The 27494-nt window shown below is 48.7% G+C and overlaps 2 protein-coding genes across 7 annotated transcripts in view; one reads left to right on the top strand and one right to left on the bottom strand.

Moving 5' to 3' along the window:
- The window catches only part of EXTL3 (exostosin like glycosyltransferase 3), a 132929-nt gene extending 132337 nt beyond the window's left edge, over positions 1–592 (top strand). For all 6 annotated transcript variants that reach the window (XM_069011868.1, XM_069011866.1, XM_069011864.1 and 3 more), the window contains one exon: positions 33–592. In XM_069011868.1, coding sequence (XP_068867969.1) covers positions 33–242 — 210 coding nt within the window. In that variant the 3' untranslated portion in view covers positions 243–592. The remainder of the gene's footprint in view (positions 1–32) is intronic.
- Positions 593–6032: 5440 nt separating this feature from the next.
- The window catches only part of INTS9 (integrator complex subunit 9), a 60998-nt gene continuing 39536 nt past the window's right edge, over positions 6033–27494 (bottom strand). The window contains exons 12-17 of the mRNA XM_069011863.1: positions 26389–26560; positions 21413–21537; positions 20362–20529; positions 9800–9898; positions 8693–8830; positions 6033–7779 (exon numbers count right to left, since the gene is read on the bottom strand). Of these exons, the coding sequence (XP_068867964.1) occupies positions 7603–7779; positions 8693–8830; positions 9800–9898; positions 20362–20529; positions 21413–21537; positions 26389–26560 (879 nt within the window). The 3' untranslated portion in view covers positions 6033–7602. The remainder of the gene's footprint in view (positions 7780–8692; positions 8831–9799; positions 9899–20361; positions 20530–21412; positions 21538–26388; positions 26561–27494) is intronic.

Below are 27494 nucleotides of genomic sequence, written 5' to 3'. Positions count from 1 at the left end.
GTGGCACTGACACCTCTGTCCCTCCCTGGCAGGTGACCTCCCGCTGGACGTTCCGCTGCCCCGGCTGCCCCCAGGCGCTCTCCCACGACGATTCCCACTTCCACGAGCGGCACAAGTGCATCAACTTCTTCGTGAAGGTGTACGGGTACATGCCCCTGCTCTACACCCAGTTCCGCGTCGACTCGGTCCTCTTCAAGACCCGCCTGCCCCACGACAAGACCAAATGCTTCAAGTTCATCTAGAAACAGGAGCAGCCGGACATTCCCCGCTCCCAGCTCCGGCCGGAGGCGGGAGAGGCCGGCCCGGGGCTGGTTTGTTGGGGCCGTTGGCTGTGGACTCCGGCCTCGCTCCCGCAGGCAAACGGGGCGGCCTGGATTGGGACGGGCACTTCCCTCCTTCCCTGCGCTCCCCCAGCGGCTCACCGGGACAGGGAACGGGATCCCACGGCTCCTGTGAGGACACTGCCATGGATCGTACACTGAGGAATGGCTCGCTGGCCACTGGCTCTGCCCCTCCGCTAGCCAAGGGCAGCCGTTCTTTTTAATTATAATTATTGTTATTTAAATGAAAGTGTTTTAGATTTGCCACGTGAGGCGCTTTTTTGTTTTCTTTTCTTTTCCCTCCCCTCTCCCCACCCCATTTCCCCCTCTGGACCCTTCAGCCCATCCGAGGGCACCATGGCAAGGCCAGGTTGGAGGTGTTTGGGTGCAGCATCAGGGCAGCTCCTGTCACCAGCGCTGTGCCCATCTTTCCTCCCGTGGCACAGCCCTTCCCACACACCAGATCCTGGCTTCTCTGGCCCTGTGGCTGCTACTGAGGCCTCTCAGGTGTCGCCTGGTGAGGAGCCCTTTGCTCTGCTCTGCTCTTCTCCCCACCCTGAGCCCTCAGACAGGGGCGAGGCTGGCCTGGAGGGTCCTTCCCGGCTCCGGCTCTGGCACCGTTCCTGTGCTGCAGCCCAGGGGGTTCAGTTGCTGCTGTTTCAGTGTCTTTTCCCACCTTGTCCTGCTGATCCTCTAGAGACAGGGAGTGTGTTTGGACTTGGGGAAGGTCCACCTGCAGCACAGCCAGGGCTGGGGGTGCTCCAGGCTCCCGGAGGCTCTGACCCTTCTCCGTGCTCAGCCCAGCCTGGGTGTGCCAGAGCCGCAATTCCCGCTCTGCCTCATCCCCATCCCAGAGTGAGACGTGCCCGTGTTGGGTTTGCTGTGGGCCTCAGCACAACTGCCTTAACCCCCATCCCATCCTCATGCCCTGGCTTTGGGCCGTGTCCGAGGGTTAATCCCAGCAGGAGCTTTCCATCGTGATGCTGCTGGGATCGCGTTCACAGCGTGGGTTTGGAGCTGCTCCCTCTCCCCCAGAGCAAAACGCTGTTACACCTGTGACCAGCCCATCCTGCTGCAACTGCAGCTGGACAGGAGGGGAGCGCAGGAGGGAAGGGCACAGCTTGGGATGTTCTTCCTCAGCACATCCCAGGTGTTTGTGAGCAGCCTGGAGAAGCTCTTGCTGGGTGGGTGGGAAGGTGACACTTGTGTGGTCACCTCGATGTCCCTGGCTGTCCTGGCCCAGCACCCCACAGCAGGATGTCCCCTCTGGTGTGTGGGAGCAGGGATGGTCCAGCAGCAGCTCCTGGGCTCATTCCCAAGCTCAGCCCTGTCCATGCTCCTCCTGCACCACATTCTAGGGCCTCTCCAAACTCCTCTCACCAGGTTTTCCTATCAGCACTGACACTTCCTCCTTGGGAAGGGGAGGGAAGGAGCAGCCTGTTCCCAGCAGAGCCCGTGGCTCGTGCCTTCACCAGCACTACTGACCGCAGCAAAACACGGATCAAGTAATCTTGTCCTATGGTTTTTTTCCCCCCTTTTCATTCCCTTTTTGTTTTAACATCAGATGGTCAAAACAGCACGTGAAGTCTCACACTCTCCTCAAAAATGCCATTGAAGACTCCCTCGAGGCCCTGGAATACCTGGAAGGATTCCCTGCCCCTGCCCAGAGTGGAGATGTGGCAGTGGTCAGGAGCTGCACCAGCTCCAGCGTTCCCGAGGGGCCCCTCCCGAGCTCCTCTGCCACGGCTTTAATTCCGCCCTCATTAGTGGGGGTTCGTTAGCGGCGATGCCGTGGCTCCGGTACAGCCCAGACCCGGGGCCAGCTCTGCCTTCCCAGCCCTCCCGTGGGCATGGACTGCACTTCATCCGAACACAGGCACTGCTCTGCAGCTTTCCAAAATCCCAAGGGTCATTCCAGTGAGAGCCTGGGGGAACACGGATGGGATGGGAAGTGTTGGCATTGCTGAGCGTGTTGTGGGGCTCGGGATGCTCAGGGTGTTGGAGGCCCTGGCTGGGAATTCTGCTTTCCCTTGCTGTGTTTTGATTCGAGCCCAGCTGAGATCAGAGATCAGCAGAGCAAATCCAACTGTTCTCCCTCCCGGGCTCTTTGGCCTTTTTCCCAAGGTGGTTTTTTTTTTGTTGGGAGGATCCCCCTGTGCATCGAGGCAGAGCAGGGATGTGCAGTGGGATCTCCGTGTGTGTTGTGGGATGGATTCCTCCTTGCTGAGTGCCTGAAGGGAATTATTTGGGAGTGAAGCGGGAAAGAGGCTGCTCCAGGGGGACATCCAGGCAGCAGCAGCGTTGGGAGGGATGGAATTCTGTGAGGAAATGAAATGCCAGCAGGAACATCTTCCCCACCCGCAGGGCTGGTGCTGTCCCTCCCGGTCCTGCTGCTGTGGCTCTTTCCCAAATCATCCCAAATAGCCACTGAAACCCCTGGAGAACAGGATTGGGATTCACAGCCCAGCTTCCTGCTCCTGAGACATGCCGGGACCTGAGCTGTCCTGAGGCTTTCCTCCACCACCAGGGACGAGAGGGGCTTTTCCAGAGAGCGCTCCCGCCCGTGCCACCATCCCAAACATCCTTCCTTGCTACCACTCCTCGTTCTCCCGGGATTTTCAGGGCATCCCAGGGTCACTCCGAAGCTCAGGTTTGGTTGTACGATCCATCCCAGCTCCTGGAGCACGCGGCCTCCACCACCCCAGCCCTGAGGAGACGGGAAGGGCTCTTGGCAGCTGCACCTTCTCCCCGTTCCAGAGCTCCTGCTGCTTCCCCCGGGCGCGGAGCGAGGCCATTCCCGCTGTAAATAGCAACGAGTGAGGTGACACGGCCCCGGCCCCGCCCGTGTCACACGGCCCCTGCCCTCCCCTTGTGCCGACGGTGCCGTGAGCGCCAGGATTTCAAATCCAACAGGAACTGAGAGACAAGGAACACTCCTTGGACACGAGCACAATGTTGAGTTTTTTGTAAAAGGTTCCAATAAATGGAGAGTTTAACTTGGGAGCGTCTCGGTGCCTCTTTGCTGGGGCTGGGAGAGGGGCTGGACCAGGACGGGGTTGTTGCTGCTCCTGGCCCTGGGGCACCCCAAAAACCGGGCATCTCCGGGGCTTCTATTCCCATGGGGCAGGTGAGCTGGTCTGGAATGGTGGAAGCTCCTCACGGATGGCAGTGCCTGGAGCCAAATCGTGTCCCCAGTGAGCTCACGGCTGGGCCAGGAGAGCCCCCGGGAGGGGATGGAGCCCGAGTGGCTCCAGGGACATCCCATCCCAGGGCCAGGGCTGCTGCTTGTGTGGGTGTTGGTGGGAATGAGAACAGCAGCCGAGGCAGCAGTGGGATTGCAAACCCGCCCATCCCTGCCCAGGGCCCAGAGCCAAGGACCTTTACGGGACAATTCCTGTGGCATTGCTGGCTCGAGATGCTCCCGGCCCCTCTTCTGTGCAGGAGGCTGAGGCGGGAAAACCAAACGGATCCACGTGCTTTGTGAGCAGATTTCCAGCTTCAAACGTGCAGGGAGGAGCAGAGGGGAGGAATGGAGCCAGCTGGGCCAGGAGCCACAGGCTCCCCTCCACTCTGGGCTGGGAATCCCCCAGGATTTCCTCCATGTAGCTGGATTTCCTCTCTTCCTTCCTGCTGCCTTTGGTTTTTTGTCCTCCCTCTTGAGCTGCTTCCTCCGTGGTCACTTTTTACCTCTGCTGTCACTTGTTACCTCTGTGTTACCTGCCCTTTCCTACTGGGAATTGTGTCCTTTCTTTTCCCTTCTGCCTTGAGCAAGGCTTGGTTTGTGCTTGGGTTTGTTTCCAGGAGAGGTTTCAGGGAATCCCCAAAGGATTTTAGTCCTGGAGGGAGAAGGTGATGCTCAGCCTCCCAAATGCCTGGCATGTCTCCCCAAAATACTGCAGGGAGGCAGGGCCATCACTGGCAGGGAAGGGCACAGAATTCCTCACTGCAGGATCCTGGCCTGGCCGCAGCAGTGGGATGCTGGTTTGGGATCTGGCTCCCAAACAAACCCAGCAGCATCTTGGACACAGACTCAGCTGGAGCCAATTTCCTCCTGAGACTTCCTGAGATAAAAATCTCCTGATCAATAATTTTTTCCTGCTGTAACTGCTGTGTTTGGTGAGAGCAGCCACAGCTCCAGTTCCATTTCCCTGCTTCCCCATGTGAGTACCTTGGGATGAGGAAATAGAAGCAATAAATGCCATTAATAATTCATTCCCTGCTCCCAGGAGGAGGGCAGGGTGAAGTGCGTTACACTCCACTCCTCTGCCCTACAAAGTGCCCTCGATTTTCCCTTTTGGATGATGCACTCACTCCTTGATAAAAAGCAATTTCACTGGAATTGCTCCCGTTCTGCCCAGCAGTACCATAAAAGCCACCAGCTCCTGCTGGAGCCCAGGGAAGGACCTGCTGCCCCTTCCCAAGTGGTTGGTCCTTCAGGGAGGACCTGCCCCCTTCATGGTCTTCAAGGGATGAGTTCAAGGGATCCTTGAGGGATGGGGTCACAGTTCATGGATCCTCAAGGGATTGGTCACAGTCTATGGATCCTCAAGGGACTGGGTCACAGTCCATGGATGCTCAAAGGATTGGTCACAGTCCATGGATCCTCAAGGGATGGGGTCCCAGCCCATGGATCCTCAAGCACTGGGGGTCACAGTTCATGGATCCTCAAGGGATTGGTCACAGTCCATGGTCCTCAAGGGATGGGGTCCCAGTTCATGGATCCTCAAGGGATGGGGTCCCAGTTCATGGATCCTCAAGGGATGGGGTCCCAGTTCATGGCTCCCAGGTGACAGCTTCACAGGTGAATGGGACGTGTCAGATCCCACCTTTCCCACCACGAGCCTGCCCAGGCCGTGATGTGCAGCCAATCCCAAATTCCTCTGCTCTCATTCCCACTCCTCCCAAAGGCTGAGCTGCTGGTGAGGCACAGATCCCAGTGACAGTGACTGAGCCTGGGCAGGGGCCTGGCATTAACTGACCTGGTCCAGTTGTTTTTCTTGGGTCTCACACTAACGGAGAGAAAACACAATCAACTCCTCTGCCCCCAGGAACAGCCGTTCCTAGGAGCCATCCCAGAGCAGAAAGCTGATTTTCATCTTTCCTCCCCATTATCCCAGTGGGAGCACAGGGCTGGGAAGTCACTGGGAATTAATCTCTTGCCACACACCCCACTACTTGTGTTCAATGAGGGGAGCAGGGGAGAGAAGCCGGAGCAGCCCAGGGCAGGGTGTGGGATCCGGGGAATGGGAATGGCCGAGGCACGAGGAACCACATGGGGGCCAAGGGGATTTATTTTCCTTTCTGGAAGAAAGAGAGTGAAACCAGGAACCTTGGCTGTTCTTTGCCCATTAAATTGGGAATTTCTGGATAAGCCTGGATTGCATCCATGGTATTCCAGCTCCCTGGGCTGCCATGGTTCCCTCTGCAGGACTGACCCAGTCCGAAGAAACGCTGTTTGTTTTTCTCTCTCTGTGCAGAAGGAACAAGCACTTCTATTTCCGGTTTAATTAGGATTTCTCATTAAAGAATTCCCCTCCCAGCATGTTTGTTTCTCCAGCAGGCACAACCTGAATATAACAAAACAATCCACTCTCAGCTGCTGGACCGATGGAGCAAGGAGAAGTTTTCCTGCTCAAAATGAAAGGAAGAAGAATATGAAAGCTTTTAATTTGTACTTTTTCCCCCAAGGAGGGTGGGAAAGCCTTGGGAATGTGAAAAGGAAGGTGCTGGAGCAGAGGGATCAGTGCTGGAGCAGTGGGATCAGTGCTGGAGCTGAGGTAACCAGCAGAAAGATGAGTTTATCCACAGCCTCTGTGGGCTGGGAATAATCCCTCTGGAGTTTATGAAAGTGAAATGATCCCAGTTCTTTTACTCTGTTTTTAAGGGATGCTAAAGCAGCAAACCTGCAAACCCTGATGAGGATTGAATTCCTCTGCCCCAAGTTTTTATCACGTTGATGACACCATCCCTCACACACTCGTGGCACCCACGGAATAAAGGTGTGGATGCTGGCATCTGCCACCCAATCCAACAGAAATCCTTCATGGGAACTAAATGGGATTTGGACACTGCAAAGAGATTTTATTACAGAGCTGTTTCCACGGCCTCCATGTCCCCAAAGGGATGAACTGGAGGAGCAGCTTTATTTCCCAAAGGTGTTGGGACAAGGATGTGAAAGGGCACGGAGAGGCTTTTATAAACCATGGGATGTGCTCCCTCCTTGGCAGTCTCACTCTGCTCTTTATTTTTTAACACCAAATAAATACAAAACAATCCAATAAAAAATGAACAACAGTAAATCTGAGAAACGGGTCCCCTTTAAAAGCATTACTATTGACTAAGGTCAGACCCCAAATACGTGATTTGGGGAGGGAAAAGCCTCCCCAGCTCTGCAGCACAGATGGCTTTGGATAAATGACTCAGAATTCCATCCAGGATTTGGGATGGGGGGGCTGCAAGGACAAGTTTTTGGAAGGTAGGAACAAGAGGCACTTAAATCTCAAAAGGTTTTTTATGAGCTCTAGGAATTTTCCTACTTTATGGACTTCCCCAAGTGTCTTCCTGAGGTGTTTCCTCCACTGCTGATGGAGGAACCCAGGAGGAACCAGCTTGAGTGAGGAGCCTGGAGCTCCATGGACAGATCTGGATGTCACAGGTGAGGCTGCAGCATCAATAAATACTTGAATTCCTACAGGATAAAGCTCTTCCAAAGTGCCTCTGCTTGTGCAGGGAATGGCCAGGCTCTTCCCACAGTTCTCCATGTCCACCAGACCCCCTTTTTCCATTTTTATTTGTACAATCTTTGCCTCACCAGCTCTCTCCTCCTCGTGTGGCAGTGAAGGACATGTGAGCAACACCCAGGGAATGGGATCTGGGGACTGGGAAGAAGCAGTGGGAGGGGAAAGGCCGTTGTTTCAATATTCCCACAGAGTTCTGTCAGGTGAAGGACTGGGGCAGACACTGCTGAGGGACACAGAGGAGCAGCAGATCACCCTGATGCTGTAAATAAACACTCCAGTTATTTACTCTGCAGCTTCTATCTCCTCTAAGATTCCCAGCTCCCGATTTTACACAACAGGAATCTCCTCCAAAGTATTCCAAAACAGGTTAAAAATAAGATTTAAAAAATAGATAGATATGAAAAATACTCCCTTGCTCCTCCACGAAGGGAAGGTGATTTCTGGTCTCTGAATCACAGAATTCTCTCTCTCTCTCTCCTTGGGCAGCTCCAAGTTCTGCTGCTCCAGGCTCTCTCCTTGCAGAGCCTCCTGATGTCCATGAGCTAAAACTTCTGCAGGAATTTGAGCACCAGGTCCCGCAGTTTGACCCTCAGGGGCTCGTCATTGTCACAGATGATGTGGGTGGAGTCCTCCTCCAGCTGGATCAGGGTCTCTGCCTCCTGCAGCAGCACAATGTGGCCCTTGGCTGTGTCCTCCACCTTCACGTCGCTGAAGCCGTGCTGGATTTGGGGTGGGAAGGATGGAGAGAGGGAAGTCAGCACAGCTCAGGAAAACAGAGAGAGAGGAGAGACCAGGGCACAGGGATGAGAGGGAATTTCATGGAATCCCACAATGGTTTGGGTGGGAAGGGACCTCAAAGCTCACCCAGTGCCACCCCCTGCCATGGGCAGGGACACCTCCCACTACCCCAGGTTGCTCCAAGCCCCGTCCAGCCCAGCCTTGGACACTCCAGGGATCCAGGGGCAGCCACAGCTTCTCTGGGCAACCTGGGCCAGGGCCTCTCCACCCTCTCAGGGAACAATTCCTTCCCAATATCCCATCCAACCCTGCTCTCTGGCAGTGGGAAGCCATTCCCTGTGTCCTGTCCCTCCATCCCTTGTCCCAAGTCCATATCCGGCTCTTCTGGAGCCCCTTTAGGCCCTGGAATGCTGCAATCCTGCCCTTTTCCCTGCTAATTTTCTCCAAGAAGTCTTGCAGGTGAGAACAAGAGCAGCAACCAGATTTCTGCAGCTTCCCCAGGAGGCTCCTCCACCAGTGGAGGCATTTCCAGGATCTGTTCTTCCCTCCGTCACCTTCTCACAAATCTTGTAGAAATTTAAATGCTTTTGAGACTCCCTCAGCTGCTGAATCCAAAACTTCTGTGAGGCAAATCCCTCACCCAAAAGCTCTGCTTCCATGGGAAACAGGAATAGATCACTGACGTGAAGCCCCCGTACCAGGACACAGCTCCACAGGGGACAATTCCCTCTATTCTGAAGTGCAGGGACACCCTGGAGCACTTTGGGAACTCACTGGCCTTTTCTCCATTTCAAGTTACACTAAAATCATCTCCCCTCTCTCTGCTACCAAAGCAGCACATCTGAGATGAGCAGGAGTCTGCAGGAATCCCACCTGCCACCGAGGATTCCTCACCTTTTCCAGAGTCTGCACAAACTGGTCCACAGGGATGGAGCCACTCAGCAACGGCTTCAAAGATTTGCACTCGGGCACATCATCACTCACCCGCTTCCTCTTCTTGCTGGCAGGAGGTTGGGGAGGTTTTGGAGGGAGCTGGTGGATGAGAAGGAAAAAAATCCCACCCTAAAGGATGCTGCAGGTTGGGAGCGGGCAAATTCAGAGCAAGCAACTACTCAGGGAATGAGAATGTGGCTTAGCTCCAGCCATTTATGAGGACTCTGGCATTTTAAGCCCAGGCCTAAGTTTATTTGGCAGCAGGAATGAGTGGAGAAGAGAGTAAATGGACAACAGCAGCCTCAGACCAATTCCACTGCAGCACTTCGATGTTTCCACTGCTGCTGAGGGTTTCCAGGGAAGCAGCTTGGGGAGAGGAGGGCAGCCTGTCTGCTGTGCTCTGACAGAAATCCTCACCAACCTTCATGCCCCTGACATTTCCACACTGGGCTCTCTGCCCAAGTGTCCTGGGCCCAGCCAGCTCTGCTGCCCAGTGTGGGAAGGGCTGTTCAGTGAGGCCCTGCAGGCTCATGGATCTGAGAGAGAAGGGACCAGGGCAGCCACTGCTGAGCAGGTCCCTGGACATCAGCTCCTCCTGCAGAGCACTCACACCAGGAATTCCAGTGCCAGCCTGAAGGGATGGCAGGAAGGGAGTGTACAGGGATTTACAGGGATGTACAACTTCCAGGGCAACGGAAGGCAGATAGTCCCTTCCCAAGTCTGATGTCCCAGGTCATCTCTCTCCTCTAACCCTTGGTCCTGAGAGGTTGACTGATGCTGTTCCTGACTATGGCAGACAGCAGGATGATTTGTAGCCTCTCTTCAGGAATTATCTCACTTCCCCTTTTATCTCAGCCAGGCACACAGCCAAGGAAAAGAGAGCAGAGAGATTTATTTGCATCCCACTCCCTGCTCCGGGTGTCATTCCTCACTCGCACACGCCAGGGCAGAGCCTCTGCCAAGGGCTCTGCTCCGGTGGGAAGGAGCTGTAGGAGGGGCTCCTGGGGTCCTGGATGGAAGGAAAAGCCAGAGTAAGGATATTTTTCTCCCTTTCCCATTAGACTGTACCTGCAGCACGTGCTTGTTGTCCTTAGTATGCAGCACAGCAGAAACTGTTGCCAAGGAAATACCAGGCTTGATCTCCAAGGGCACAAGGGAATCTGCAAGCTGAAGCAAAAGGAGATTTTGTTCAGCACTTGATCAGCTTGAAACGTGCATGAGCCCAGCTGTGAGATAAATCAGCAGCATGGTATTTTTAAACATGGGCTAATGAACTGTAAACACAAAGCCACTGATAGACTGAGAGCTCCTTGGACCTGCCCAGCCTCCTTCCAGCTCCCAAAATTATGGATTTCACACCGTGAGCAGAGCAGCACGAGGTTTGCAGGAACCAGGGCTGGTCTCAAAAACTGTAACAAGCACAGAGAACCCTTGTGTGAAAGGACAACTGCTTCATTAATAATTTTAGTCAGTAAAACTCATGGTCTAATCCAGCATTATGATGTTTGTTATGCTGATGGACAATGAAAAATCAAAATGAGCTTCCTTCCAGTTCCTGACTGCAGAATATCTGGAATGAGAAGAGTTTGTCCTTAAAAACCCAATGTTTTCAATCAACCCACTGTTGATTAGTTTGAAATTATTCCAACAATGCTGCACAAAACCCTTTCCACTGCCTTTTATGAAAGTCTTCCCTGAAAGACATAAAATTTAGTCTTGGCTTGGAGTTTGGATCCAACACTGCTGGCAGTGCCTGGAGTGGGCAGCATGGCACCTGGTGGGACCAGTGGAAGTTGGCCAGCTGGGAAGCAACTCCTCCAGCCACTTTTCCAAAGGAATCCTGATGAAAACAGTGCTCACAAATGGAGAAAATTATTCTCCTTTTCCCTCCAAGGGAATTCAAGGTGCCAGGATGCCCAATCCTTTTGCCACCTAAGCACTGAGAGGGTTTTCCTGTTAGCTTCGATGGTGGCAAAGTTCAGCTCCTTTTAGTAACTTCTGAAAACCTCACCTGCCACTGTTAAAGCTGCAGGAACATTTTGAGAGCAGCTCCTTGGAATAAAGCAGTTGCTGTGTTGGAAAAACACAGGTTGCATTAAAAATCCCTAGATTTTGTCTGTATTCAGACTTGGTGAATCCTAGAAATCCAAATTTGCTGGAGCAATTCAGCTTGCTGGGACTGGGACTCTGTTCATGATCTTTAAAGCAGGCAATTTGAATACAGACTTTATGGTTTGTTGTTGAAGGCAAAGAGAATGAAAATATAATGACAATCATTGCTTCAGATTTCTCCTGGGACCTAAAAATAGCAGCACTTGCAGCAGTGAGTTCTGCTGCCTTCCCAGTGGTCAAAGGCACTTTCCATTCCCACCACCTGCCCAAGGAGGATCGATAAAAATGGGCTCTGATGAAGAGCAAAATGACAAATCCTGTACAGAGAAAGATCCTTTAGGAACAGGGACTTGCTTGGAACCAAAGTCTTCTCCTGCCACTGAAGTGTTTTGCTATTAACATTTCTGCAGGTTTTAAACAGGCTAAGTAACAACACTTGGATTATTTACAGTCAGAAAGACAGTAGGACAGACATTCATTTTTATTTCCTCTCCAGCTCACAGCCCTCTCCATGTGGCAGCCAATCCTTTTATTATAGAAACTCAGTGACCCAAACCAAAAAGGTCATTTAATCACATCCAGTAATTCACCCACCAAGGCCAGGCTGCACTGCTCCACTCCTTTCAACTGACCTCCTGCACACACAAATCACAGAACTCCTCCAAAATGCTGGATTAAAGAGACCCTTTTCACAGAGGCAGCAAGTCTTGTCTGAACTCCAAGCTATGGCAACTCCACCGTTTCCCCTCATGAGTGGTTTCAAACTTTAATTCTCCTGGCAGGCAGGAAGCCGTGTCTCATTTCAAGGCTGAATTTGTCCAACTTGCAGTGGCTGGCTCTTGTTGTGCCTTTGTGTGTGAGATTGAAAAGCCCCCCACCATGCAGGAATAAATCAGTCTTCCTTCCAGTCATTATCCCGAGCCCCATGTCACACGCTGGCACCAGGAAAGCCACCAGGGCAGGGACACTGAGATCTAACACCACATTAATCAGTCCCTTGCCCATGGATGAGCACTTAGGGTAAATCTGGGGGGGATGTGTGCACTGTGTGTTTCAGTTTTTAGCTTGGGATGTTCTCCTGTGATCTGAGCTGTCTGCCCATGCTAAACCAGAGGAAAGATATTTTTACCACTAAGTCGTTCCTGTAGGATTGCATTTTCCACCCCAAAAGGAGATTTGACACACACCCTGTGAGCACAAACACTGTTGTTGGCCAAACTACAGCTGTTGATAAAGAAGAACTTAAGACTCTTAAGTCTCTACTAAAGACTTCAATGGGGACAACTCCTCACAGGTTTGTCTTCAGTCACCAGCCAAAAATCCTCTTGTTGGCACTGAGGGGCTGAACAACCACTGAGGATAGGACCTGAAACTCCACAGTAAAAATAAAACGAGGCTGAATAATCAGTGAACAAAATCAGGGCAGGACCAGACTTTCAGCACACGTGGTCTTGGTCCTGTGGAGGATTCTCCCAGGGACCAGACATGCTGGATGTACAACAGGATTTTAACATCCCAGCTGCAGTAATTTCTTCTTAGATTTTTGGGACACCTCCCCAAGCTCCTCCCTTTTCCCTCTTTACCTCTGGCTTACACTGGAGAAGATGCAGGAAGGCTGACCCAGCAGGGAGAGGCAAAGTTGGGGCTGAGTCAGGTGAGCTGGATATGGAGAACAAGCAGGAGCACAGCAAACTGACCAGCAATTAAAATCTCCTGATTTTAGGATCTGAAATCACTGATGTGTACATTAGATGATAGCATGTGTACTTAGAAAGGGACCCAGCTGGGTCACTGCATCATTAAACACATCATTAAATGTGTTTTCCAGATTTTCAAACTGCATAAATGTGGGATCTCTGCATTAGAGGTGGGATCAAACCAGAGAAACACACGGGAAACCCTGAACTGTGGATTTCTCTGGCAGTCCTGAGGTGGGGAAAGCACTGGTTAAAGGAAACAGATTCCCAGGCAACTCCTGGGCTGCTGCTGCAATTCCTGAAGGGTCAGCCTTGAGTCTACTCCCAGTTTTTATTAATGACCTCAGGACAGAACGAGGAGGAGTGTTCAGAAGGTCCCACTGAAGTTTGTAGGGCACCTTTAACAGAAAGAAGGACCAGGCTATGAGAGAGGAAAAACTCAAAGACCTCAAGAACTGGAGTGAGAAAACCAAGATGAAATTCAATAGCACAAAATGAAGGCCAGGGACGGGGCTAATACAGAGAATTTCTGCTGAGGGCTGGCAGCTGCTGCAAAGAACAGAGGTGAAGGGTTCAGGTTTATTAGTCCATCCCAGGAGAGTCACAAATGTGACATGGCCACAGAAAGCTAAATGCAAGCCCAGAAAATATCAGGTAATTCTCTCTGAGATGAGCTATTGCTCGTACATTGGGCCTGGCAAGATTTCATCTGAACTACTTGTAAATTGTGGGTAATTTCAGTTCAAGTATGAGATTCTGAAGGGTAGATTAGGGCAGGAGGAGCTGTCTTGTAAGAGGAAGCTAAATATCTTGGCTTGTTTAGCCTGGCAAAAAAAGAAAGCCAAAGGGAGAATTTGATTATTCTACATAAACACCACAGGGAAAATACCAACAAAAGGGAAAATGTATTTATGCTAAAACATGATGTTAAGAATAAATGTGTGCAGGCCAGCAGTGACTATGTGTAGGCTGGAAATTAGGATGTTTCTGGCCATCAGGGACAGTGGGGGTTTGAACAGCATCTACTGGGAACAGCAGGGGCAGAAGTCTCTGCAATTTGAAGTCTCACATTTTTCTGAGGCCCATTATGAACACTGTTGGTAACTGCAGCTGGGTTCTGGCCACGTAAGCCCTGAGGGCACTTCCATTTCTAGGTGGAATTATGGATACAGCCTTGGAGCTTGCTGGGCATGAAGCAATTCCCACCCAGATCCCAGCCCCTAAACAGGATGGAATTTGTATGCAACAGAAAAATATCCCCTGCCAAGTACTAGAGAAGCCCGAAGATTTTAAGATCTGCCTGACTTCAGAGAAAGCCCTGGAGGTCACACCTGCAGAGGTTTTTACAGTAACTACTCCTCAGCAAAACCTGAATGGAGAACCTGCCTCATGCTCCATCCCTCCACTCCCCTGCTCCTCACACACCCCAAACCCAGCTTCTGGGTGCAGAAAAGCATCTTCCCAGTGTACCTTTAACAGGACAAAAATTGTTTCAAGGCTATGCAGTCGCCTTTTCACATGCAGGGAGGACCTGTAGAGTCAGTTTTGTAACAGAACTAAAAACGTGGTCTTTGTGCCATGTCACTTAAATTTGGATGGTGGTGTCAGGAGAGAAGGATAATTTCCCTCCCCTCCTACATCCCTACCTCTTCTTATCCCTTAGTTTTTAAAGTAATTTAGTTATTAATGAATTATTTTAAGCACCAGGAGCTCTGATGGCCAGGCCCTTGTAACCACACACAGGAGGAGTCTCCAACAGACCCAGCCTTGGTTTTACACCCCCTGCTAAACCAGGGGCCAAGTGCAGGAATTCTGTAACTGTCAGATCCTTTAGAGGCACCAAAGAATGTGGGGTTGAACACATGGGGTGAAGAGGGAATTGAAATGTGCCTGTGGATTCACGACCAGCAGGCACAGGGAACAAGGCACAGGCAGGATGGGAATTGGGGAACTTTGCTAATGAGACCTAAAGGAACAAAGGCTTTTCCACCAGAGAACATCCCGGAGTGAAGGGCATCTGTAGAATCATTAGTGGGTGATCTGACTCATGTCTTGTCGGGCTTTCAGCCTCACATTTGACACAATCCAAGGGTTTTAATTCAGCTGTTGAGTTAACCCCAACTTAACAGAGCTGTCACTCGCTGGGGGTCTCCCACAGCTCTCTCTGGAGCGGATTTTAAAGTCTCATTAACTTCAGTGGATAAAGAATCGTGCCATAAATACTAAAGCTTTTGCTATTATCACTTGCAAATGCCCAGATCTTGGCTTTGGGCTTCCATGGAGCCAACATCCAGTGAAGAAATAAAAGAAGCACACAGTACAGTCTGCAGTTTTGAGCAATGAATTAAAGCTCTTCCTTTCCATGTGCATGTTCCATGTGCAACTGCTGGACCAGGGCTCCAGATCAGCAGGAGGAACCTCGTCCCCAAAACCTGGAAACCAAACCAGAAAGACACGAACCTGCCACCAGGGAATAACCCTGGGTGGGATTCCAAGCAACAGAACTAACTCTAACCACTCAGTGCTAACTCTAACCACTGCCTTTTTGCCAATCCTGAGCCAAAACTGCAGTTTAAGGAGTATTTAAGGAGTGTAATGAAGTAGATTTATGGCTGTTTAATGAAGCTCTTCCCCAGGAGCCTGGGAGCAGGCAGGGAACAGTTGTTTGAGGAATTTACAAAAGGATGGTGGAAAACAGAACCAGCAGAAGCAGAAATTAGGCTTGGATTTGAATGAAAAATGACAGGTAGGGGAAGCAAGGACATGAAATATCTTCAAAGTAAAGGCAGTAAAGCTTGCAGATGCAAGAGATGAGTCATTTGAAAGATATAAAAATGGCATAAATCAAAATATTCAAAATATAGTAACCATTTTATGGGTCAGAATGTCAAGTCAGGATGGAATGTTGTTGTTGAAGCTGACTGGGAAGAGAGAGCTGAGTGCCTGGCTAGAAAAGTGTTATCTTACAGCCAGCCATCAAAAATGAAAGGGAAAACAAACCTAGATATTAATGTAGGCAGGCAAAGGCAGGCTGGGAGCAGAAAAGCAGATCTGAGTTCCATCTAACTAAATAGGACAACCTGTGGGTAAAACCAACCACAGAAAAGGTACAGCAACAAAAAAAGGCAAAGAGAATGAAGGATAATACATTCCAAGCCCACAGAAGAGGGGAGGAGGGAGGAGAACTCTCTCAGGCTGAATGGCCCGGAGAGAAGGGACACCAGAGTGAGGTGGGAGACACTTTTAAGGAGAAAATAGAGGCTGCACTGAACTCTGCTGATGAAATCAGGAGGATTTACCAGCACTGGTTCTGGCTTTGTGTAAGGAAAGGTTGGTAAAAGCTGGGAACGAGCAGTTTTGGTGGAATGTCAAAAGGCGAGGTCCAACTCGGAGAGAGACTCCAGGCAATTCTGCAGTGAGCTGGGAGCTGGGGCAGGGCTGAGCAGCAGAAGCAAACAGGTTTTATTTCACTGACTTTTTGTGAGGCTGCGGCACATTGAGCCAAGGGGGAAGAGTCAGGGACAAAGGAACACGGAGGTCAGACACTGGATAATGTGGGGTCACCAAAATGAGCTGAGGGTGGGAAGAAGGACAGAATTCAAAACTCCTTAGTCCCTGAAACACAGAAGGAAGTTGGAAAGGTGAGGTAAAAGCAAGGAAAAGAAGTCAAGATGAAAGCTCCTTAATTATTACGGCTGTTTTTCTAATTCTTCTCTGCAGTGGCTTCTGATGATTTCACTTTGTGTCAGGCTGTGCCTTGCACCCTGACACTCTCCTGGCTGGGCTGTGTCCTGAAGAACTGACAATCTGAGTGTTCTAAAAGCACAGAGCCCTCAGTGAAGTGTCTGCTGCCGGCACCGAGTGATCCGCACCATTGTTCAGCTGTAATTAAACTGGAGGCACTTTATTTGCTCAGACACTGCTGTTTAATTTTATCTGTTTGCTCCAGAAGGTGTTTTCCATTTTCCCACCTTTCTCCTGTGAGCAGACAATGCCTAACCAATTTCTAAGAACCTGTCTTTTTTATTATTATTATATATATATTTTTTTTTTGAAAGTGAAAAGCAGATACTGAGAAGAACAAATTATTGAAAGTGTAAAGGTTTTTGCACAATCCCTGGGAGAGCCATTCCAGCCTGATGCCTTGGGACTGTTAAAACCTCTCTCCAAACAAAAGCTGCTGTGAGTGTAAATCTCATTATCATACAACAGGCCTGCCTGCCCTGCCTTTGCTCCTCGGTGAAGTGTTTGAAATATAGACAAGGTCCAGCAGTAGAAGTAAATTTCCATTAGTCTGACAGGCCAGGATCTGAATCACTGCAAGTTTTGGGAAGGAAATTTCACTCTACCACAGCATCAGTCTGCACTGACTGGAGCCACGCTGAGCCAGCTCCTTGGTTCTCAAAAGCTGGAAGAATCTTTGAGCTGGGAAAGGGGCTGGGCATGTCAGGAGAGGGCCCTGCTCAGGACTTCATTGCAACAGCCATTCTTTTATGAGACTTTCAGCTGTACTTCACACACAAATCCCAGCCCTGCAGCAGATCCAGCAATTACTGGTTTTTCCAGGGTGGATTTCATCATTCCATTTCGGTCTAATATGGTTTTGACAAATAACAAGCCATTGCACGGTTTCTAGGAGCTATAAAACACCCTTTTCAATTGCCACTTGAGCCTTCACAGAACCCCAGGGCTTGTGGGAGCCCATATGAAACAAATGCCCTTTCCTTGCAGCATAGAAATTCCTATATATTCAGGAACCCTAAACTACTGAAAAGGGAACATTAAGCAGCAAATACTCCCACACCAGGGAGCCCCATCCATCATGTCTGAAATCTGTCTTGCACAACCCACTCAGCAGAAGGGGAAGCTGCATCCAGTTTTTACCAGGACCATGTAGTTCCCTTAAAAAGGAGCAAGATCCTCTTTGGAAGATGATTTGCATATCTTGGAGCTGGGGAATGGCATCCTATTAAGAGTCCTGAAGGACAGCCTTGCTCTCAGGAGTCTTTTCAGAAGCTACAGACCAAGCAGCTTTTGCAATGAGTTGTGAAATGCAGCTTTGGAACCAGGGAAATCCCAGAATGGATCGGATTGGGAGGAACCTTAAATCTCATCCAGTTTTACCCCCCTGCCATGGGCAGGGACACCTCCCACTACCCCAGGCTGCTCCAAGCCCCGTCCAGCCTGGCCTTGGACACTTCCAGGGATCTGGGGGCAGCCACAGCTTCTCTGGGCACCCTGTGCCAGGGCCTCCCCACCCGCAGACGGAAGAATTTTTCCCCAATATCCCATCCATCCCTGCCCTCTGGCAGTTTGAAGCCATTCCCTGTGTCCTGTCCCTCCATCCCCTGTCCAAAGTCCCTCTTCAGCTCTCCTGTATTCCTCCTTCAAGTACTGAAAGGTCATTCCAGAGCCTTCTCTTCTTAGGCTGAACAAGCAGCCTGAAGAATCCCTGGATATGGAAAATCATGAGATGATGAGATGTTTCTCCTCCCTGAGCATGGATAGCTCTGAAATTAGGACTCCTGTGTGAATATAATTGGATGTTATTTGTTAGAGGAGTGGAAAAAAAAGGCCATTTCTGTCAATATTCCAGGTTTCTGCTGGAACTCTCCAAGTTGCATTAGAAATCAGCTCTCTTTTCCCAGGCTGGTGAATGTCACATTCCCTACAGAGCATCCTCCCTCCCAGTTTTGGGAAGTGCAGGGAGAGCTGGAATCCAGTCCCTTCAGAGGCTGACACAAGGGACAGGCTCTCGTACAAGGCTCAGTTCCACCCTCAGAGTTCAGGGGGAAACCCAAAGCTTCAGTGGAATTTGAGTAATTGGTGAGCCCCAGGCTGGGTCCCTGCACTCTGAACTCAGGATTGGTTTCATGCTGGTGAATGGAAGCCATGTTTTACCAGTCTCAGGTTTAATGGGATCCAATAAAGATGCAAATTTCCCAAACAATTAAATATACATGCCAAGATGGAGCTGCAGCCAAGCATATTTTCTAATTAAAGCCCTCTCCCTGTCTCCAAGCAGTGGGCTGGGCAGGCTCCTCACAGAACTGGTGTGAAATGGTGGCAGTGGGTGCTGTGGGCTGGATGAGGGATTTGTTACGTGGGTCCCAGTTCTGCACTTCATGTTTGGCTTAACTAAAGGATGCTTCCTCCTTCTACACTCCAATGAAAAGTCACTCAATATTCCAGTTTCCAAAGGGCAGTAATGCCTGCTTGCAAAGAGCCACTGTCACCTTTGCTCCAAGGACACATTTGTGCTGATTGGATTGTCAAAAAAATATTTTAAGCTCGTGTCTGTCAGAATATGGGTCACCCTTTGTAATATGGGTACATTTGGGTTTGATTTATGGGGTTAATAAATCATTAATAGATGTTGTGGGGATAAGTAATCCACATTTTAGATGGCTACAAGCAATCCATTAACCTGCTGGGCTCCTGCTGCCTGTAGGAATTAACCATTTATGGAAATTGCTGGAATACAAATGAGCCTTTTCACTGCTTCTTTACCATGAGTGAAAACTGATCCTTAATGGGGGGGGGTACTTCTAACAGCAGGTACAGTTGGGGAAGGAGAAAGAGAACTCCTGGCTCCTAACTCCCAGATTCTTTGGATCCTTTCCATGGGGCACTAATTCAAACTGCTCTGTCTCAACTTCTTCATATTTAAACTGGACGTGACTGGTTGCCTCACTCATGGCAGAGATCACTTTTTGTACTGTGAGATGGGATTTTCTTGCAAAGGACAACTCGCCTGAACACAGTTTTTGCTTGCTCACAATCACGGAATCATGGAATGCTTTGGGTGGGAAGGGACCTTAAAGCTCATCCCATTCCAACCCCCGACACCTCCCACTATCCCAGGGTGCTCCAACCTGGCCATGGACACTGCCAGGGATCCAGGGGCAGCCCCAGCTCCTCTGGGAATTCCAGCCCAGCCTCTCCCTACCCTCCCAGCCAGGAATTCCTTCCCAATTTCCCACCCCAAACTCCCCTTTTCTGTGTCCTGTCCCTCCATCCCTTGTCCCAAGTCCCTCTCCAGCTCTCCTGGGGCCCCTTCAGGTGCTGGAAAGGGCCTGAGGTCTCTTCCTCAGGCTGAAGAACCCCAAGCTCTCTCAGCCATTTTTGTTTTCAATTCTCATTAGTTTATAGAGTGAAATTATCTCTCAAAAATGCTTCTTTTCTAGCTCCCCATTTGACAGAATGTGCTTTCATGATGAGAGTCAACTGTAAATCCCAGCCACAAGACATCTTTAGGACAAATATCTTTAGTTCTTGAGGCTGCACCTCCAGTCCTGGGGACAGTTCTGGGCCCCTCCTGACCACAGAGACCTTGAGGGGCTGGAGCGTGTCCAGGGAAGGGAACGGAGCTGGGGAAGGGGCTGGAGCAGCAGGAGAGGCTGAGGGAAGGGAACTGGGGAAGGGGCTCAGTCTGGAGAAAAGAGGCTCGGGGGGACCTTGTGGCTCTGCACAACTCCCTGACAGGAGGGGGCAGCCAGGGGGGAAGAAGGAACAGGACAAAAGGAAATAGCCTCAATTTGTACTAGGGGAGGTTTAGGTTAGATATTAGGGAAAATTCCTTCATGGAAAGGGTGCTCAAGCATTGGGAGGTGGAGGAGTCCTCCTCCCTGGAAGTGGCACTTGAGGCCACCCTTTAGTGCCAACCACGGTGGTGGCACTGGTTGACAGCCGGACTTGATGACCTTAAAGACCTTTCTAACCACGACAACTCCGTGATTCCATGACTTTACAGAGGCTGCTGAGCTGGAATTTGGCTGTGTGAGCAGGACCCCCCCGTGCCTGTGCCCTGCAGGGACTCACGTCGGGCATGATCTCGATCTTCTCGTAGCGGCGCTTGTAGGGCAGCGTGAGCACCTCGGCGCGGCGGTAGGACATGGCCGGGGGCTGGCAGTCAATCATCAGGTCCGTGCGGTGTGACTGCGTGGGAGGGGGCTGCGTGTACTGCTCCGGGCACACCACGTGCAGGGGCTGGAAAACAGCACCATGGAATTCCCATCAGCACTGGAATAAACTGCTCCAGGGACAGGAGTTGTGTGCAGCGGCGACCCGCCCGAAATTTGTGTCTTTAATCATCGCTTTGATATCGCAGTTGTAACAAGGAGAGAAAAACTAATAATATTAAATAGTTTTTTTCTCCCAAATCCTTGCCAGATAAACTGGAAGCAAATGGCAACAGTGGTGGAGAGCATCTCAAGAGTCAACATGTGAGGCTGCAGAAACCTCGGCTGTCAATAAGCAAGGCTGCAAAAACAACAACTGGAGTTTTCCAGCAATATGTTAACAAAGCATAAACAGGCTGGTGGCCACTGCAGGATATAAGGAAGCCAAAGGAGAAGCCAGTGGCCTCTACAAGCTGCTTTAGAGACAGCACAATACATCAGCAGTGAGGTGGAAGGAGATGTTTATCCAAACCCAGGCAGAGGCAGTGCTATCAGTTTGCAGTGACAAGCCAGGTCACAGAACAATGAGATAAAGGGATCCAGGCATTGTTAGGAGGTTTGGAAGAATGTGTATTTCAGAGTTCAGCAAGATGGAACACAGGGAAAAACTCAGCCAGAAAAAAATGTGGCTATTATTTTAATTATGTCATGAGTCAGAAAGCAAATTTTAGTAGAAACAAATGGGATAGGTCACTAAAGCCCCAAAGAGTCGAGGGGGACAGCAGGTACTACAAGAAGCCTCTTTTTCTTAGACCTTTTCTAAAGCAGAGCTGAACGCTGTGTCCTGTTCATGGAAAAAAGGGATTTGGGTGTTGTCTCAATTTTTGTTTAATGCAACATTTGCTCACAGTTCATTTATTTATTTCAGCTGTGTGAAGAAACATAAGAAAAGGCAGCAGAAAATTCATTACCTGGACTTCTTTGAGTAATTTAGACACCTGAATAAAATTGAGTCTCGTGTCAATGGGACAGTAAACACATTTCATTGCCAAGGGCTGATAGGGAGCGAGGGCATCCAAGTAAGAGAAATCGGGTTCTGGAAAGAGAAATGTTGCAAACACTCAAAGCCCATTAACAACAAAGATGGCCCAATTCCTCTCTGGTTCCAGCCTAGCCAGAGCTGTTGTTTAGTGTTAATTCTGTTCCAGATTTCTCTTCCCTTCCTCCTTCCCCCACCCATTATTTTCAATTAATTTGATGAAAATTACGCCCACAATTAGTCTTACCTTAATCAAGCAACAGAGCAATACTGTTTCATTTGAACACATTATTGCATGCTTATTAGAACAAATTTAATCAAGACAAAAACATCATCTCTTATTTTTAATCAGCTCCTGTAAAGGAAGGCAAAATGTAGACATTTTGGGTCTTGTAAGGTAATCCAAATGGCAAGTTGGTTTTCACTATGACAAAAATGCAGCATGAAGGTCATATCTTGATATATAAATATATATATTTATTCTTTTGAATCTAAGAGCCAGGTTTAGGCTGGTGGGAAACCAAGGATCCTTTTATTACTGGATTATACGTTTGCCAGGATAAAGTCAGGCACTGAATGAGCTTTTACTCCCACAGAGAGTAATAAAACATTGAGAACTACAGAAAAAGACTTTGTTTTTGGTGAATGCCAGTTGCAGATCTCAGCTGACACTATAGGATTCAGGTAACCTCTTGATTCTGGGGGTCACCAACTAATGGTATGGAAAAGATGATGCCAATCCTATCTACCTGATAACTGTGGGATGGATGGCATAAAGGGAATGCTGGAAAAAAAAAGAACTGGTGTTAGTTTGATAAGTACAAATTGGGGAAAAGAGAAGGGGATGCATGAAAGCCTCATCTGCTGGATGATCCTGAACCAAAGGGCCTCACAGGACACCAGGCAGAGTGAAGTGCAGTTCAAGCCTGGCTGGAACACAGCAGGAGGAATTCTCTGGGACCTGCTGAGGCTGTGAAAGGATGAGCTCAAAGGAAACTGAAATTCAAAGACTCCAGTCTAGATTTAAAGAGACATCTAGGATGCTCTGACATGGCAGCAGAGCACAGCACTGGTTGGATTCCTCATGCAGACAGCAAGAAAAAAATCTCCTTCAAACCTTACCAGAGGAAGTTCAGCATCAGAGTGACATCCAACAGAAAGACAAGTTAATTGCTCACCTAAAAATCTAAAAATCTCAAAATCTGTTGCTGGCCACTGAGCACAATGTGGGAGTATTTACCCTGAGAGAACAGAACATGGCACCAGGCAATGATACAAATGTTTGGAACTGCCAAAGGGATAATCTTCCCAAGTTTAAAGGAATTGTCAGAGTAGCAGCCTGGGAACATTAAAGTGAGAAATGCTAACAAAAAATGAGAGTTGTATAAGGACGTGCACATGAAGCCATGAATCCACAAAGATGAAATAAAAGTTACACAGGTCAAAAAGCCATGTTAGTTAAAAGCAGATGTGGTGGTGGCAGTGAAACAAAGCCTAAAAATATCGATGTAAAAATGGCATTTTATGTCAGTTAAGTTTAATAGCAATGAATAGAAGTTTAAAAATAGGAATACTGAGAAAGTTGGTAGCTGAAGAATGATCAGTGATCAATTAGGGTTAAATCAGAAAAAGTCATTAGGGAAAAACAGAAAGCTTAAGTCAGGCAGAAGTTCTCTGCTGGAGATGTGCCATTGAATTGTAAAAAGTTTAAAAAGTTACCAGAAGGGAGATTTTCCATCCATCTGGGGGTGTGGAGGACACAGAGATTTGAGGCAGCACCTGTTCAGCATTTCTGAATCAGCAGGTTCAGATAATGTACAGATACAGAATTTTGGGCTAGGAATCCCATATAAAATCCAGTCCAAAGCCTCTCTGAACTACTCATAAGGACAGGAGAGCCTTGGAAAAGGGAGAAATTCTAATGAAGAAATCCTAACACGGGACTTGGAACATTTAGAATGTTAAAAACACAACTTGAGCTGGGCTCACAGGGAACTCATGTGACACACAGGAACTGCTGGTCTGAAACCACCCAAAATCCCAAAGTCACCTGTCTGGAGGCAGAAAGTGCTTGTCAAGGACACATATTGACTTTTCCTGACAGAATCACAGGTCTTTAGCTTTTCCCCCAAGACTCCTGATTTACTGCTGTGTGACACTTGAGTTATAAAACCTTCCACTGCACGGCACTGACGTGCATGAGCTGGTTTTAACATCTCCCAGGGAGCTGGTTTTTAAAGAAGACTTCTTTTTACCATGTCTTCTCCTAGAATTTCTTTGTGGCTCAGTGGTATTCGATATTTTTAATCAATAATCTCCTCAATACTGCTCCAGCAGTAATGTCTGCAGGTGACACCAGCCAGCAGAGCAGCACCACAATTTCCTCACAGCCAGGTCCTGGCTCCTGGCTGCTTAAATTTATATTCTTGTCGTTGTTTTTTACATTGCAGATTGGAAAGATGGAGACTGACTGGTTCCTGTGGAGTGAACAAGCAGTGCTCACTAACAATGCAGGATGGTCTGTAGTTTAAAGGTTCTAATTACCAGAAACCAGGAGTTTTTCACAGGAAAAGCTACAACATCATCTGCTCTCACACACTGCTCCAATGGGCCGGGGTTCTTTCAGAACCACAGGAGATTCTAGCTTAAAACAGAAAAGCAATTTAATAATGGAAATCAAAGGCAGCAATGGAGGTGCTTCAGATTTTCACTGGTACTAAGAAGAGAAGAATTTAATCTGCTAGGAATTTCTATAGACATGGATCACAGAATCATTTAGGTTGGAAAAAAATCTCGAAGGTCATCAAGTCCAACTGCCAAACCCAGCACTAAACCATGTGGTTTTGTGCCAGCTGAGACAACCATAAGGAAATAGCCAGCCATAAGGCAGTAGGACCATCCGGCCCAGGGGATGTGCCCACAGACAGAGACAAAAGCCATGGATAGATAGAATTTAGGAAAAAAACACCACAAGCATCTGGAATCACTGTGCACTCCAAGGTCACCCCACCTAAAGCAGCTCTCAACTGGAGTTTCACTAAGTACAAACTGGGAATGAATCTCCAAGGCCACTACTTGCTGCACCCCCAGGTTGTTAGGAGTGACATTTAACAACCTGCCAGGGCCAGCCTCTGACAGAAGTGCTCGATTGCCTCAGTTCACTGAAGGATTAGGATCTCACACAGAAAGGTCAATTGGCTCTCCTTACAGAAGACACAGAGTAAGAGTTCTTGCCATTAAAGGCCAGTTCCTGACACCCTGGGCAGCACATTCACAACATGATTAATGCCACTTGTTCCCTGGGGATTCATGGAATACACACCCCAGCAAAGGCTCTGCACATTCAGGCTTAATTGAAGTCCTGAATGGAGTAGAATTCACTATTTCCAAGATATCCATATTGCAATTTTACCCAATTACTGTAATTAGGGCATGTCTCCTGAACTGCCTCAAAGGTCAGGAGGGATGGGCACTGCAGCAGCTGTGTCCTAAGTGCTGAGGTTCCTTGCACCATTTCCCAGCACAAAACCAGTCTGGCTTTAAGTTCCCTGCAGGAACCCCCTTGTATCTCCCCTCCCATTGAATAGGGTTAATTACACACTTCAAATCTCCCCAAATTGGCTTAACAGTACCATGATACACTTTTTGGTGCCAATATTGTGAAAGAGTCAAAGGGACTTGCTTGTCACTAGCCTCAAGTCTACAGTTAGAAAAAGAAAGAAGGAAAGAAGGAAAGAAGGAAAGAAGGAAAGAAGGAAAGAAGGAAAGAAGGAAAGAAGGAAAGAAGGAAAGAAGGAAAGAAGGAAAGAAGGAAAGAAGGAAATAACCCTTTCTCTGCCCTCTTTTCTTCAGAAGGTTTTGTGCTTTCCAGGAGCTTTCCTGTTCACCAAAAACTGGAGGAAAATAAGCCTAACAGTGGGATTCCATCCCACCCTTGCTGTGGGAGTAGGTTTGATCTGTTCCTCAGGGCTCTCCTCCTAATTTCTAATTACTTTTTCTGAAAATCCACACTTTTTTACCTGGCTAAATCATACAGAACACACCTCCCATTATCCCAGAGCTCCTTATACACAAAATCAGCAGTAAGGACCTAAAGGATTACTCTTTGCCTTCTCACATCAGGACAATGGCCACTGCAGAGCTCTGTTTGGGTGACACATCAGGTATAAATATACCTGCACAGAAACCCAGCTCGAGGGAAGGCCTTGAAGGATTTTTAATCAGGGTCAGCACTAGAAGCAGATGGAGAGAAGTGGAGGAACTTAAAAGACCTGTTGAGCACTGAGAAAGGAAACAGCTCCCCTGGGGAATGAGCCAGAGCTGTACCTTCAGCTACAAATGTGTCCTGTCAGCCCAAAAACATCTGCACAAAGCTCAGCCCAAAGGCAGGAACAGCTCAGATCCCTGTGCCAGGGCTGTGTGGGGTGCCCACTTCTGGGACAGCAGAGAGGACAGAAACCTCTTCAGAAACACTGCCTGATGAAAGGGCAGGAGAAGGGATGAGGAAAGGTTTGTGGTTTCCAGTGGAACATGGAGAAGAAGTGTTTCTCCTTTCTGATCAGCAATCCATTAGGTCTTGCCTGGGTTTAACTTGCAGCCAGCTGCTCTTAATTCAAAAATTAATTTCCTGTAGGCATTTCACTGCTGTGTGTAACAAAGATTTTGCTCAGTTGTGGCAGGAATGGACTCTGCATGGCAAAGGTTGGCTCTGCAGGGCCACACTGAATTAAATGGCACAATAATTACATTTGTCCCTGCAGCCAGTCCTGGGGCCTTAATTTAGATAAGCTCCTACTGAAGTCAAAAATTTCTGTCCCAGAACAAATGAGTGAAGCCCCAGGGATGTGGCCATACTTAACCAGAGTGCACAAGCTGTTAATTTGATAATGGTATCAGCATTTTACTTACCTGTGAATATAACAGTGTTCAAACTGGATTTTCCCCAGAGCTCCATGAAATGCACCACATCCCCAAATCTGAGAGAGGGATGCCCAGTGAACACAACACAGGGCTGCTTGAAGTCATTGCTGAAGTCTCCATGGATGCTGGGATAGTGTTTCAATTTGTTTGTCTGAATGAGCTGAAAGAAAAACAAAAATCCAGACATTACCAACTTTTCATGCCTCTGTGCTCGGTGTGTTTATTTACATGAGATTACAAATGTTCTACAATTTATTTCTCACTCATCACAGGGTCCCCTCCTGTATATCCCTTAGATTTTTCCAACAAATTTAGTCATGACTGTCGTAAATGTTATGAAAAGGAAGTCAGAGCATGGGGCCAGGTGCCTCCAAGTCCTTGCTCTCATTTCTTTGGTACCAGCAGGATGGTGACTGGGAGGAAACTCTGCAAACACTCCCTGCTTCGAGTTCCCTGGAGTGAGCAGAGTGCTCAGCTGCCAAATTCACAATAAGCTCCTTTTTCCTATTTGCCATGTCTGCAAAGAGCTCTGGGCTCATGTTTAACCTGCTCTTCTTGCATCACAGCAGTACCAGGCACTTTTGCCTTCAGCAGAATGTTGCAGAGCTTCCTCAGTCTAAAGGGTCCACACAAAGTCAAACCTGCTGAAAAAGAACAGACTTTCCCTTCCTGAACTATCTCTGAAACCAGTAACAAACATGAACTAAGAGCACTAAGATGTTTTGCAGACACAGTGCAATCAGCTCTGCAGGTGGAACAGATTTCTTTGCTAAGATGGAGAAGTTTATTTATCAAGGCACTTTTCGAAGAGTTTTGCTTTATTTCTCCTGTCACTGTTTTCTAATCTGCAAAACAAGGTGCAACTTAAAAAGCAATTTAATAACCAGGCTGTGAAGCACTTTCATGCAATATTTTGCAAGTTTTTGCGTGGCAGGTATATGCTTCCATCTTCAGCCTGAAAATAACTGTAAATACAGTTTAAAAAGCAAGGAATTTAACACATGGAATCACAGACTGAACAGCTGAGATAAAAACCAGGGAGATAAAGAGTGTGAGGGAGGGAATGGTACTTCCTTTGTCAGCCAGTTTTTAAA

The sequence above is a fragment of the Aphelocoma coerulescens genome, chromosome 3, assembly GCF_041296385.1.
Source record: "Aphelocoma coerulescens isolate FSJ_1873_10779 chromosome 3, UR_Acoe_1.0, whole genome shotgun sequence".
NCBI classification, from domain to species: domain Eukaryota; kingdom Metazoa; phylum Chordata; class Aves; order Passeriformes; family Corvidae; genus Aphelocoma; species Aphelocoma coerulescens.
This window is presented reverse-complemented; position numbering and strand designations above follow the sequence as displayed.